This window comes from Serinus canaria, chromosome 1, assembly GCF_022539315.1.
Source record: "Serinus canaria isolate serCan28SL12 chromosome 1, serCan2020, whole genome shotgun sequence".
NCBI lineage: Eukaryota > Metazoa > Chordata > Aves > Passeriformes > Fringillidae > Serinus > Serinus canaria.
Genome location: NC_066313.1, coordinates 46957270 through 46970862, shown reverse-complemented (window position 1 = coordinate 46970862; position 13593 = coordinate 46957270). Strand labels below are relative to the sequence as shown.

Sequence of the window (13593 nt, the reverse complement as noted above, 5' to 3'; positions counted from 1 at the left end):
CACAGCTGTGGCTCCAGGTCAGGAGCTGCCATGCTGTGCGTTGCACCAACCACGTGCGCTGGCCCCTGGAATTTTCAAGCCAGCCTTAAGCAGGAGCCATCAGAGGGGACTGGCACTTCTGCCACCAACCACGTCCCCAAGTCCAGTGCAGCTCAATGGGTCCTCACAGGTTCTTGTGAATGTGACCCCAGCATGCATGTTTGCAGTGGTGTTTGTTTTTTTGCATGTTTATCTGTAGAATCATAAAAGCATAGACTGGTTTGGGGTGGAAGAACCTTTAAAGGTCATCTAGTCCAACCCCCTTGCAAAGAGCCTGTGTGTGCAGCTTTCTTAGTAGATGGTGTGCTAAGTGCTGACAACTATACCAACAAGATCAGGGTGGTTTTGCTGCTGAAAACAAAACCTGGAGCTGTGTAAGACTGTGAGAAAAGCCCAAATATCACTGACGTTGCCTTCCTTGCACAGAAAGAGTGGGAAGGCAAATGCAATCACAAGGCCTGCCTGTAATATGGAAAACACATCGTGATAGTCACCAAGAATTTACATAGTGATCAATTTATGTTGCACCTTTTGTTTGGTACTGTCACTGTTTCACTGTTTCCCTTTACAGATAGATGGAAAATGGATTTTGCCTACGTTTTAATCTCTTTCATTATCAGAAAGGTTTTGAGGAAGCAAGTAGGAAACATTCTTGCAAAATAAAACATTGCAGCAAAAGATGGGCTTTGGTTCCTCTGAAAGATGACCTGATCATACTTAAGTACAAGCGTGTAAAAACCAACCATCCAGCTGACAGAGAATCACAGAATCTCTTGAGTTGGAAGGGACCCACAAGGACCATCAAGTCTGATGGAGAGGCCACAGAGTGCTATGATAGATTATCTGACCCAAAATAGACACTTGAAGAGAATCTTCTTCCCTTTATGGCTGGCTGGTGGAGAGTCACTTCTCATGCTAACAGAGGAAAGTAGGAGTTCAAGTGAGCTGTTTCTTGATATAGAGGGCAAAAAATCCCCAGGGGAGACTCAGCCATCTGAGGAAACCTTCAAGGTGGACACACAGAGTTGGGAGAGTCACCTCCCACAAGTGATGGTTTCCATTAACAAGTCCCAGACCTCAGGGAGACCAAACAGGCTGGAGAGCCGGGACTGGTGTAGCTTCTCCTGCTCTGAACTGGCTAAAGGTGGAGGCAGCATGAGCCTTTGCTGCTCCCAGCAATGCAGAAGAACTCTGTAGCTCCAGACCACTGGGGTTACCCCTCTCCTCCTGGGGTGCTGCCATCCCTTGATGGGTTGACACCATGGGAAAGAAGGGTAGAGGGTCTCCACCAAGGATAAGAAGTTATGAAGAGAACTATGGCAGAAAAGTTATGGTGTGAGGAGTATTTGGAGTGTGTTATGAGAAGGATGGGAGGGAAGGAACACGAGTGCCCTGTCTGGGAATAAGGTGTCTCAACAGCCATAGGTTGGAAGGCTAGATTAAATATTTTTAATTACCTATTCTAACCAGTGAGAACATTGATAGTCATCATGCAATAAATGTGTCTATTACTAATCTTTCACAGCTAAGAATCCTGAAGAACACACACACACAAAAAAAAAAAAAAAAAAAAAAAAAAAAAAAAAAAAAAAAAAAAAAGAGCAGAGTAACCATGCACAAGCACCTTTGCCCCATGAGACAGCGCCAAGGTGCAGTACAAAGGCAGATGGCTTTCTGCACCTGCTTTTGTGAACAGCTCCGCAAACCCTCTTCTCACATAGCGAGGAGTCTCATTCCCTCCCGAAGGAGCCATAAAATACAGCTTTATCCATCCTGCGTGCAGCAATCAGACAGGCTTAAGAGCTTAAGCACTCGGAGGGTAGCAATGTTTAAAAAGATTGCACAGACCCGTTTGCCTGCCTCGGTCTGCACCACTAATCAAAGCTCTCCTCATGGTGGACCTGCGGGGCACACGGTCAGGGCTGGAAGCAGAGCACTGACCGTGCTCATAGAGGGGGAGTTGTTCAGCTGGGTGCTCTCGGGGCCGCGATCAGCAGCTCGCACAAAGCGCCCGGCGCTCCTGTCCTTGCCCCGCTCTCCCAGCGGCTGAGCCACGGAGCAATGGGATTGCGCACCGGGCAAAGAAGACGGCAGCAGACACATTTCATCGCTTTAGGCTCTTTTATTAAATTAAGCCAATCAAAACAAACCCAACCCCACCGGCGATACACCAGCTCTTCATTTACACACCACTCCTTTTCCCAGTTCTGGGAGAACAAAGAGGCTGAAGTGTAAATGAGATCAGTGTGCTGAGTGTTGCTCACATGAATATTCATCAAGGAACACCAGAAAGGGACAATTTGCCACCGTCTGCAACAGCATGAGCTTGGTCATCCCCAAGTCGGAGGGAAAGGGTAGGTGAAGAGGCTGGTCCACGCCTTTGTGCGGGCAGGGGCCTGTGGAATGCTGGTGAAAGGCTGTTCTTGCATCTCAGGGTGACTGGGAGAGCCACCAGTCAGGAACGACACTGGGAGGATCCTGGGGTTTGGGACAAAAGCTAAGCACGACACAGTTATGAAGCAAGCATACAATGTCCCTTCCAGGCATGCAGTCAGCTTGCAAGATGCCCTTTAGGGAAAAAATTCTAAAGAATTAACTGAAAGTTGTTACCATTCCTTGGGCATGCCAAGTGCTCATGATAAATCTTTTTCCTGAAGAAAAAAAAAGCAAGGCTAAATCAAACTACAGAGCTTGTCAAGCATGAGATTTACAGAAATCTCACTGGGTTATGGGTTCATTTCTTAAACAGTTGAATTATAGCAGCTTCTGGGCATCAATATATGAAGCATGCTGACCCCTCGGTGCTGTGGGGAGTTAGGGTATGAGTAGCAGTGGAGAGATCGCGCTGGTTATCGTCTTAATGTGTATTTCAAAGTCACTCCCGAAAAAGAAGACGAGATAGTAGTTAAGTATTCCAGCCACAGACATGAGGAACAGGAACAAAATGATGCGCTTCCCAAACAAGTATCCAGGAGTGCTGAGGAGACAGAAATGGGGGAAAGCAATTTGTTAATGGACATCATCTCACATGAGAACCCTCAGACTTAGGGCTCTGCTGCTGAGACCAACTGAAAGACCTCAGGGGCTGAGAGAGAGGGGGGAAATTTCTTTTCTGTCTTGCATTGCCAGGCAGTTGAGAGGACTTAAATGTAATTTTCAGGATCCATTTGGATCTGGATTAGACCTTCTGTTCTCAGTGTAGGCTGCTGCTTACAAAAATGTCTGTTCAGAGGCACTTGAATGTGTTCTTATCCATTACAGCCTGTGGGACAACTCTGTTTCACATGCGTGTAATTTGCTTTATTAATATAAACATGAAAGGACAATCTTGTGCAAATAGTGGCACAGACATGCAAACCTGTGTTTGTAGAGAGTTCTGTGAGCAGGAGCTGCAGGTCCCCTGACCCCAGTGCTGCTGCACATCCAACATCTCCCACAGCTACCTCTATTCATCCAAAAGAGAGAGGCTTTCCTGCACTACCTAAAGCCAGCAGCTCTTGCAGGCAGCACCAGAAGCCAGCGGCTCTGCCTGTGGATGTGCAGCATCCAGCTGTGCTGCTCCCACATTCTGGATATTTTAAAGAGGCTCTGCAAGTCCTTACCTCTGGGTCCTCTCTCCAAGGTAGCCCACAAAGTACTTCTGCCTCACAAACAGGTACATCAGGCCAGCAAAGGCAGCAGGAGCTGGGTAAAGGACAAAACAAGGCATTAAAAACACCAGCCCAGCTCTCATTGTACACATTGTCCCCATCTGCTGCCTGGCCTGGAATGGAAATGGGAATCTGCAGGCTTGGGTTATGGGACAAGCACTGGAACTGGGATAGAGACCTCTGCATGGGTAACAGCACTTGCCTTGCCCTCACTCCAGCTTTTCTGAAAACTCTGTGGGTGTAATCCTGCACACAGCTGTGCCCACTGCAGGGCACACACTCACCACCACCCTTCCAGAACCTAAAGGGAGCCTGCAAGAAAGATAGAGAGGGACTTTTCACAAGGACATGAACACATAGGAAAAGGGAAAATGGCTTTAACCTGAAAGAAAGCAGGTTTAGATTATATATAAGGAAGAAGTTCTTCATTGTGAGAGTGATGAGGCACTGGCACAGGTTTCCCAGAGAAGCATGCCCAATCCCTGGAAGCGTTCAAGTCCAGGCTGGAGTGAGCTTTGAACAACCTGGTCTGGTGGAAGGTGACCCTGCCCCTGGCAAGGGAGATTTAACCAGATGATCTTTGAGGTCTTTTCCAACCCAAACAATCCTATGATTTTGTGAAACCCACTGTGGGCTGTACCAGGCTTAGGAAAGAGAGCCCCAACTCAGGCACTGTCCTCACCAGAAAGAGAAGGCTGTTGGTAGATGTACTTCACTAGGAGCTGGTGGAGGATACACTGTGGTCCAATACTAACTTTTGAGCATTAAAAAAGGGCTTTCCCCCATAATTCTAGCCTTTCCCTTCTTCTTCTCCTGGTTAAGAAACTTGGGTTTTTTTTCCAGAAAGAATAGATACATAGCCCAGGTAAGCACTCATCCTTATGTTAGATAAACTCATGTTGCATTGGAGGGGATCACAATTAGAAATGCAGGTCAGTAGTCCTGGGTGGTTCTCAGCACGGGGGAGAGGTGGCAGTTCTGGCAATTTAGTAAATTGAGCCCATTTTCTGTCCCAAGATGGAATAATGTGGCAATAATCCAGCAACCAAGTACTAAACCCTTCACCCAAAACAAAGGGAACTCATCCATAATGCCAGTATGGGAAATGTCCCTGGCCTGGACTACCTTGAATTAAGTCTGGGAACACATCTGTTGACATAAGCCAAGCCATGCCATAAGTGTGCTGCTAACCCAGCAGCATGCTTAGCTCCAGGACAGGGGGGTAAGAGAGGCTCCCCTGATGCAGGAGGCTTGATCCCTGAAAGTGTAACTTCCATACTGCTTACCATCCTCTGCTGAATGTGGTGCCAGGTTGAAGGGGGAAAAGCAAACAAACAAACAAAAGGGTGTTACCTTGGCTGCAGAGAAGGCCAGCACACCAAAGCACAGCGAGGAAGGTAGGGTAGGCATGCCCACAGTTCTGGCTGGAATGGAATTTGTAGGACAGAAATCAGAGCACAGGCAAACAGAAAAAAATCAGTATGTTTCACCAGCAGAGACTGGTGGCAAATGAATTTGGGCTGCACTAGCACCCTTGAGAGCAGACTGCTACCCCAGAGCAGTGGGAGGCTCCTGACCTGCCAAGGGCTGGGCTCCTCACACAGGTCGGCTTCCCTGTTTTCTCATTCAGATAATGGATGCCTTTGTGCTACCTGATGAGGAAAACAAACCATCCTGTTCCTGCCTGGCACCTGTGGAAGCCACTTTCTCCCTAACCTGTTGGATCATGATAGATGCTGTGAGCTTTACTGGCCTAAAGTCCTTTTAACTGAGTCGTATTAATAAAGCTATCGGATGAAACCAACAAATGTAGAGTTGTGTCACAACTAAGAGTGTCTCACAGAGTTACCACGTGTCTTTGCAGGGGAACAGGAAAGGTGTCCAGCTGCCTCCTTCAGCTGTGAATGCCTTCTGAGGGGGAGAAGTGAAGAAGTCGAGAGTCATTCCAAGTGGCAAAGGAGTGGAGAAGTGGAGAGCTGTGTGCCAAGGGAGGTGCCAGAGACCAAGGGATTTGTATGAGCTCTGCCACCTACCTGCTCCTCAGCATGCTGGACGATCTGCTGGCTCTTTCCTTTTGAGCCCTTAACACTCTGGCTGTGCCCGTGCCACACTTCCAGCAGGGAAGAGTGAACTGGCTCCCAAATGAAGGGACACAACACTTGTGATGGCTGCAAGACCTATATAGATGCAGCACATGGTGGCAAGAAGGGTGCTGGATTCATCCAGCAAATATATCCAAAAACCTCATGTCTGAACACTGGGCACAGGTAGGGATTAAGTACAAAGCCCTCCTCTGAGGCAATTTGGAATCCACCCCTTGCCCCCTAAAAGGGTTTGGACTTAATTTTAATGCAGAGCATGATGAGCCCCACTCTGCCCTCACCGACCCCTCAGTTCTTGTCTACTCACTTGGCGGTGTAGACACGGTCGAAGGAGGAGGATCCCTGCCGCTGCAGCACCTTCCCATTGCAGTGTCTGCTTTCATGCTCCACTTTGTTGGCAAAAAAAGCTGTTAAAAAACCACAGAGTATTCAGTCTGAGATGTCACCTGAAGATATTGCAGAAGCTGGGCATTGTGGGCTCAGCTCTGTTCCCATGGACAGATGGCAGGAGGAGACACAGGGGCATGAGGGTGCAGGATGTGGCCAGTGTGCTTGCTCTGTCACCCAGGTTTAACCAAACCCTCCATGCATCCCCACATGTCTGTGTGTGACTGGTAGCAGGCTCTCACCTCCAATCCCTGCAGCTTTGCACTTTGGGCAGTCTCTGCATCTCTGCTGCAGAAGCACTGCCCTGACCTGGTCCTCTGAGCTCCCAGGGGATAAAGAGCTTTCCAGTCAGAGCTGCCAACCCCAAATCTTGCTCTCCAACAGAGTAGGGAGACAAGGGAGTCTATTCTCTTTTAGTGAAACCCATTTGCCAAACCAAGGACATCCTGCAGGGCTGGTTCTTTTCCCAGAAAGGCCCAAAGAAAGCCTGGTCTTAATGGCTGATCTCTGTGTATCCTCCTTTTAAGCAACAGAGTTGTGTCAGAGTGTTAGCTGCTGCAAAAATGCAGCACCTCAAGATAATGCATCATGCTCTTGACAAACACGTTTTATCTGATGACACTAAACCAGAGACCATCAATCATATGTCTAAGTACACCAGAGAGAGCTCTGGCAGGCTACAAGCTGCAAGCTTTCTGTTGTCGTGCACCCCATCTCAAGTGCTTCCAAATCACTCTATGGCTTGGAATATTAACCTAATATATACACATGAAAGATAACCCATCAGGAAATACATTATTATAGCAATAAAAATTTAGCTAGATAAGCTGCAGGATTTCATCCCTGCAATCTGAAGAGTTGCCTTTTTTTTCCCCTTCATCGACGCTGTAAATAGCTCTCTTGTACTTCCACTGTCTTTAACAAAAATGACTGGATTTTTTGGTTCCCAGTATTGTGGGATCCCCTGGGTACATACATTCCTTCTGCAGGAAAACCCACAGGGCTTTAGGCCAGCACCCCTACTCTGAGCCAGGCTGCAGATCCTCCCACAGCCACCAGCACAGTGCTGGTGCTCCTGGGGGACCAGGCACCATCCAGTGGCAGAGTTCTCAGCATTTCCGTCTGCACACCAGCACAGCCTTTGGCAAGAGGTTACCCTGCCTACAGCCACTAAGAGGACCTAACTGAAGAGGACAGAGTTCATCAGCACTTTTTTGTTCAGTGCTGAGCTGCAGCAGTGGACTTCCTGCAGGTCTGGGACCCCATGGACTCACTGGTAGCATACCTCCTCCCTTTCTTTTATCATGCTTGAAAATCTCTAGAAAATACCACATACTTGGCTTTCTCTTTTCTGAGAAAGTCAAACAAGCTATTTATCTCCCTCTCCACTGCTGCAGATCCTGCCACTTCCCAAATATCAGCTTGCTGCTGCAGAGAAGTTCCACTATGCTAGGAGGCAAGAGAGTGCTTTCACAAGCCATCATGAGAGGAGTGAGCAGAGCAAGGCTGGAGTGGAGAGGTTTAATTCACCCCATTTGTTCCAGGAGATAATGCCCTGAGGCTCCGAGGTTCCACAGACTGCCCAGAGGCTGAACAGTGGCAGTCCCACTCTGCTCAAGGTAATGTGCAAGAGTTCAGTGTAAGCCTGGCTGTTTCACAAGTCCATGCCAACAGAAGCTGGGAGATGATGATCTCACATAGCCAGTGCTTGGAAACATGCCCCTTATTTCTCTCCACTTTGCTTTCTCTGTCCTGGTCTCCTCAGCAATGACCACTGATTTGCCCTGAAAGCTGCTGGATTGCAACACATCTCCAGTAAAAGAACAAAACTTTAGGCTGCACGCGTCACTCCATGGTATGCGGCCACGTGAGTCATTCCGTAGGATGTGGAGATTTTGTCATGAACAAGGTGACAGTAAATGGACACCAGACTGGGGCAGCACCACAGCCCACCTCCATCTTCAGGAACAACAGCATTCCAGCTGCTGTCTTGTCCTGCACCCTATGCAGAGAAGCATTTAATCACGAATTTACATGGCGCTGACTTCATGCACTCAGGGACAGTCAAGCAGAGGCCCAAGTGCTTTGCTGAACGACAGCCTCAGCAAGAGTTCAGCACTCCTGATAGCCCTTGACAAACATTCCTACTGCTTTCATAATTGCATTCACTGCAAGACTGCATATCAGGTCTGGTCTTTCTAGAAAGAAAGCTCGGGAAGGGGAAACCAGATGACACAAAGCTTGAAATCATGGTTTAGGGCTGTCTGCCTCACGTGCTTGGCAGACTCTGCCAAGCATCCTACTTCCCCTTTGTAGCAGATGGGTCATAATCTCACAGACAGATAAAGGCACATGGATGGAAGTCTGACATGTCCGAGTGAGAGGAAAAAACCCTGTATATAAAGTTATATGATTACATAGCAAGAAATGTATATTTGACACATTATCTTAGTTACGGTATGTGCCATATTCTGCTGATGTCACATGATGTGCATTTGCGAGAGAACAGCATTGGGTTAAATGATGTGGCATTTACTGCCTATGTTGAAACTAAACCAGTCTGCATCTTTTATTTTTTTGGCTCCTTGGCAGCTAGGCTCCCACCACTTCCCCACTTTCCCCTCTCTGCAGCAGCCCAAGAATAGCCCATTTCCTAGGACTTTGTGTTCAGTGGGAATCTCCCATTTGTAATAAGAAGGCTTCACTACAGATTTCTGGAATTTTCACCAGCCGCCCAGCCACTGCTGAATCTCTTTGAACCTGGCAAACGTAGTGCAGCTGAGGCAAAACTCAATCCTTTCTTTGAATTCTGGGCAGAATTTCCTACTAAAAAAAGTATTTGTAAGAGAGGATGAAGAAGTTAAAATCAAATTTGCACAGGAGAGATACTTATTTTATTTAAAAAGTCTTGAAAACTATACAAGGGACTACACAAGGTCTGAATAAGGGCTGGAGAAGGAAACTTCATCATCTCAGGAAATGTACAGTGTTCTTGGGACCACAGATAATTGAGATTATTTATACTGCAGGACTTGGAGATGCAGGAAGGTAGGAGCTCTGCCTGCCCACAAATAGCCCACACAGACTCCTCCAGTTCTGAGCTTCACCCAGCTCCATGCTCCAGCTCTCATTGCAGACCCCCAGGGACTCCATCCCTGCCCATGGCAGCAGGGCTCCAGCTTGAGGGCAGCTCTGGCTGACCTAGCAGGGACCTGGGTCAGAAAAGGAGGTCTTAGTCATCAAATCAAAATTCATACTGTCACAGGGTATCCCAGCATATTAGTCCTTACATTAGCTGAAAAGTGTAACAAACTCACTCCAGAATGTCAGAGAGTTAGACCACTTGACTGTCAGGATACTGCCACCATGTCAAAAAAAATGCCATGCTTAGAAGGCCGTTTCTAAAGCCAAAGCCACGCCTAAGCATGCATGCACTTATAACTAAATATTATCTATCCAAAGATCAGCACAGCATATGTCATCCTGAACTTTCCTCAGCTCCCTTCTATCCCTTAAATAAAGGTTTATTTTTGTCTTACCGTTCTGGACAACACTGATCAGGGTGACGATGACAAGCAGGACAATGCTTCCCAGGGTCTCCTGGTCCATTTTGAGAGAGGGCTCTCGGGGTGGACGGTGCAGCCTCGGTGGCAGCTCAGTGCTCTGAGCACAAAACGAGGAAGTGAAGTGAAGGTCTTATCTTGAATCATGAAACACTTCCTATGGTTTCACAGGAGAGTGGCAGCACACTCTGCTCTGGTGCCTGTCAGACCAACAACCACAGGCTCACTCACTCATCGTGTACAGATGAAGCCCAGGGAAAAAAGAGATTACATGTCTGTGGTCTAAGATGATACGTAATGTGGAAAGATACTTATTGCCCTTCCTACACACAAGCAAAACCTGGATATCTAAAGCATGCCTGAGCATTTGGCTGGCTGTGTGGAACAGCAGAAGGCTGGAAGAAACCAACCAAGGCTACCACAGCATGGTCAGCAAGTCCAGCCACTCCACAAGCAGCTGGGAGGAGAAATAATGCTGACAAGTCTCAGCAATGGGGCTGCTCTCATGCAGATGCTCTCCCTGGTCACATCTCCTCCATGAGTCTCACCAGTGAGGAGACCCCAGGCCTACAGGTCACAAGCCAGAGCTCCTGAACCCCCTGGCATATTGGAATGGGCATTACAGCAGCGCTGTGAGCATTGCTGCTGAGCACAGAGACAGGTCTTTTGTTACCAGGCATGGATCCTGCATCCTGCCCCCTACGAATAACTCCTTGGAAAATACTGACAGCTACAAGCATTCAGCATTTTACAGGCTCAGACTTCACAGTTGTGCCCCAATTTTAGTGCTTGGAGCCCAATATAGCAGAGCACAATTGCTGCAGCACATTCACAGCTCGGATCCAACCCCTTGAGGAAGCTGGCACAGAAGCACAGGCTGCAGTGCAGTGCTGGACAGAGGGGTGGGTTGACCTTGGTTGAACATCAGGTGCTCACCCAAGCCACTCTATATCTTCCCTCCTCAGCTGGGCAGGGAAGAGAAAATACAACAAAAGGCTCAGGGGTTGAGATAAGGGCAGGGAGATATCACTCACCAGTTACTGTCACAGGCAAATCAGACCTCATTCTGGGTGGGACACAGCCAGGCAGGAGTTCCAGCCAGAGCCAACCTGCATAACCTATCTTTTTCAATTGGGACACATTAACTTACAATAGTATTTTTACCCAGTCTCTCCATCATGCAAATTTTTATAATCTATAGTCTTACATATGGAAAACTCTCATATACTTTGGGTATAAACAAATACACAGAAATTAACTGGCAGAGGTAGGTAATTAACTGTGAGCTGTGATGTAGTCAGCAGAGGAAAATCTGTCTTTTCTGGGATGCCTTCCCTACAGTCCATACAGATACAGCTGTGTGAGAAGCAAGGCCATAAAGAATACCAAGGTTTAGATTTGGCCTGTGATTTTTTTCCTTCAGATTTTTAACTTTTGCCAGATTTCCTCAAGGAAATAACCCAAATCCAAGAACAAAAAGAGAATGACAACAGCTCTTTGGGAACACTTTTATTCAGGCTAAAGTTCTCTTTTTCCCCAGAATAGGATCTTTTCCTACTTAAACATCAATGTTTATGTTTTGTGGTCTATGGAGCACAGGAATGTAGCTGGTATTTAGGGATGGTATTTAATGTGAAGCATCTACTAATGTTCTGAGAAGAAGAACCCATCACCCAAAAGCCAGGATGGAATTGAGTCGAAAGAAAAATATTGTCTAAGCAGAGATCAGTGTTACGACTGTAAAGAGAGGAGCTGTGCATGGGCATGGGCAAGCAGGAGGGAGCTGCTGACAGAAGAGGGTGAAGGGGACAGCACAGGTCCTCAGGGCATCTGTGGTAGGAGGATTCCCACTTGTCCTCCTGCAGCAGGCATTCTCCTTCTGCTACCTGTTTTGTGCTGGTGCAAACCTAGCAGGCAGCCTGCAGCTTGCTTTTGATTTACAAGTGGCAGTACAAGCACATGAGCCTGCTCCAACTTGCCAAGAAAACACATACGCTTCCCCGCTGAGAAGGTGACTCTATTCAGCAGAACTCTTGTATAAAAGGGGGCAGGAACACCTCGGGCTGCTGAGGTGTGAAGTTCCATAATGCAAAAAACAAAAGCCCACAACACACCAGGAGTTTATGCCAGCAGGCTTTCCAGCTGGTTGACCCAAGCTCCCATTCCTCGCCCTGTGCGCTGGCCACATCGTGAGAGATGAGCTGTTGATGCCTCTGCTTTCCCCTTGTCTTGCTCTTTCTTTTGCAGCTCCTTGCTTTGCTGCTGTCCAGTGCCTCTCACCACAGACTCATCCCCACTTTGCTCTTCTGCTCTCCCCCTTATGATGTCCCCCTGTCCCCTGGAAATGCATTGGCATTTCAGCACTTGAAATCGCCAGTGCTTTTCTGGAAACCCAGCCTGCTCCCTCCTCTCACCCAGGTTTGCTCCAAAGCCATCCCACATGTATGTGTGGAGGAAAGCAGGGTTTCACACTCCTCCCTGCAGTAAAAAAAAAAAAAAAAAACAAAAAAACATGACATCAACTCCAGGGCTTGTTAAAATGATTTCTTGGTGTGCAAGGAGAAAAAAGCTTTGCCAGCAAGAATCTCTTTGGTATGGCTGCCTTAAGAAAGGAACTGCAGGGTTTTGTTTCGTTTGGTTTTTGCTGCTTGTTTTGTTTTCTAAGTGCAGCATCACTCTGAGGGCTCTGCTTGAGGAAAAACAAGAAAATCAAGACGGTATGTGAGACATGGAAGAAGAGGTCCCTTTACCATGGCAAGGCAACACTGTTGTGTAGCCAGACAGAGCAGAAACCTCTTGTGGGAAGGAATATTACCTTTCTTAGCCCTTGGCACTGTAATAGCTGCAGGGTATAAGGAGATTCTGGCAATATTTTTGCAATCTGGGGAATTGCCTTGGCAAGGGGGGGCTAAAATGACTCTGCTAGCAGCTTTTTCCATATCTACACACTAAATTGTTCCCTCTCCCTGAGACCTAAACACACACAGGATCACTGCCTGGATAAGACAAAGTTGGCACCACTGGAAAACCCCGACCACCTGGGGGAAACAGTGCCAAACACCTCCATCATATATCACTTGGCCATTTGAAGTAAGGGATTTTCCTGAGTAGACAAAAAAAAAAAAAAAAAGAAAAGGGAGTGTGGGGGGAGGGAGGGATCCACACCTTGGGGAACAGTGCCTGCACCTTCTGTAACCCCCAGTAGGTTAGACTTCTTCAGGCACAGGCAATTCAGCACTTCAGCTGCTGCTGTCAGACCCCAGCCCTTTTGCTTGCCGCATGGCTCTTTGACATCCACATCACCCTGTCCAAGGAAGATAACCTTGACACAGTGAGCCACGAAGCTCACGAAAATGTGCAAAGCCAGCAAGCTTTTCCAGTTGCACTGCAAGGCTTCCTGCACATTAATCTCCTCCCCTGGAATCTTGAACAGCCAGTCAAAATAATCCCTTTGTAGAATTGCTTTCATGGTGAAGAGGAAAGGAGTGGGAATGCAGATCTATAAATACCTTTCGGGATGTTCATCTCTCCTCTCATGCACTCTGATCAGAGCTCAGGAGAAAGGACTCCAGTGAAAGTGTGTCTCTTGATAAAATAAAGGCTGCTCGTGTGAAGCTCCCACATTTGAAAGCCAGATGACACCCAGCTGTCATGCTTTGTCACAAATGCAAGGGGACACAAGCCCCTTGGACTGGCTGGTTAATAGGAGCAATGTGCTTTGCAAACTTGAAGCGCGCAGCCCCACCAGCTGTAGTGCACCGGCACACGTGTGGGTGACTCCCTGCCCTCACACAGCCTGCCTCAGCGTCCCATCCTCTCTGAACCTGACAAAACCCCAGCAGAGTGCCTGAA

At 47.7% G+C, this 13593-nt stretch overlaps 1 protein-coding gene across 1 annotated transcript; it reads right to left on the bottom strand.

Moving 5' to 3' along the window:
- Nucleotides 1–2141: 2141 nt before the first annotated feature.
- ALOX5AP (arachidonate 5-lipoxygenase activating protein) lies at nucleotides 2142–9856 on the bottom strand. Its single transcript, XM_009102865.4, has 5 exons — nucleotides 9718–9856; nucleotides 6099–6198; nucleotides 5043–5113; nucleotides 3642–3723; nucleotides 2142–3016 (listed from the first exon to the last, which is right to left on the bottom strand). The coding sequence occupies exons 1-5, from the start codon at nucleotides 9785–9787 to the stop codon at nucleotides 2854–2856; spliced, it is 486 nt and encodes a 161-aa protein (XP_009101113.1). The 5' UTR covers nucleotides 9788–9856; the 3' UTR covers nucleotides 2142–2853.
- Between the last annotated feature and the right edge of the window lie 3737 nt (nucleotides 9857–13593).

Coding starts and splice junctions, on each gene's coding strand:
- ALOX5AP (XM_009102865.4), bottom strand. CDS start 9,787: ATGGACCAGGAGACCCTGGGAAGCATTGTCCTGCTTGTCATCGTCACC. Junction 6,199..9,717: donor GATCAGTGTTGTCCAGAACG/GTAAGACAAAAA, acceptor GTTTTTTAACAG/CTTTTTTTGCCAACAAAGTG. Junction 5,114..6,098: donor GACCGTGTCTACACCGCCAA/GTGAGTAGACAA, acceptor ATTCCATTCCAG/CCAGAACTGTGGGCATGCCT.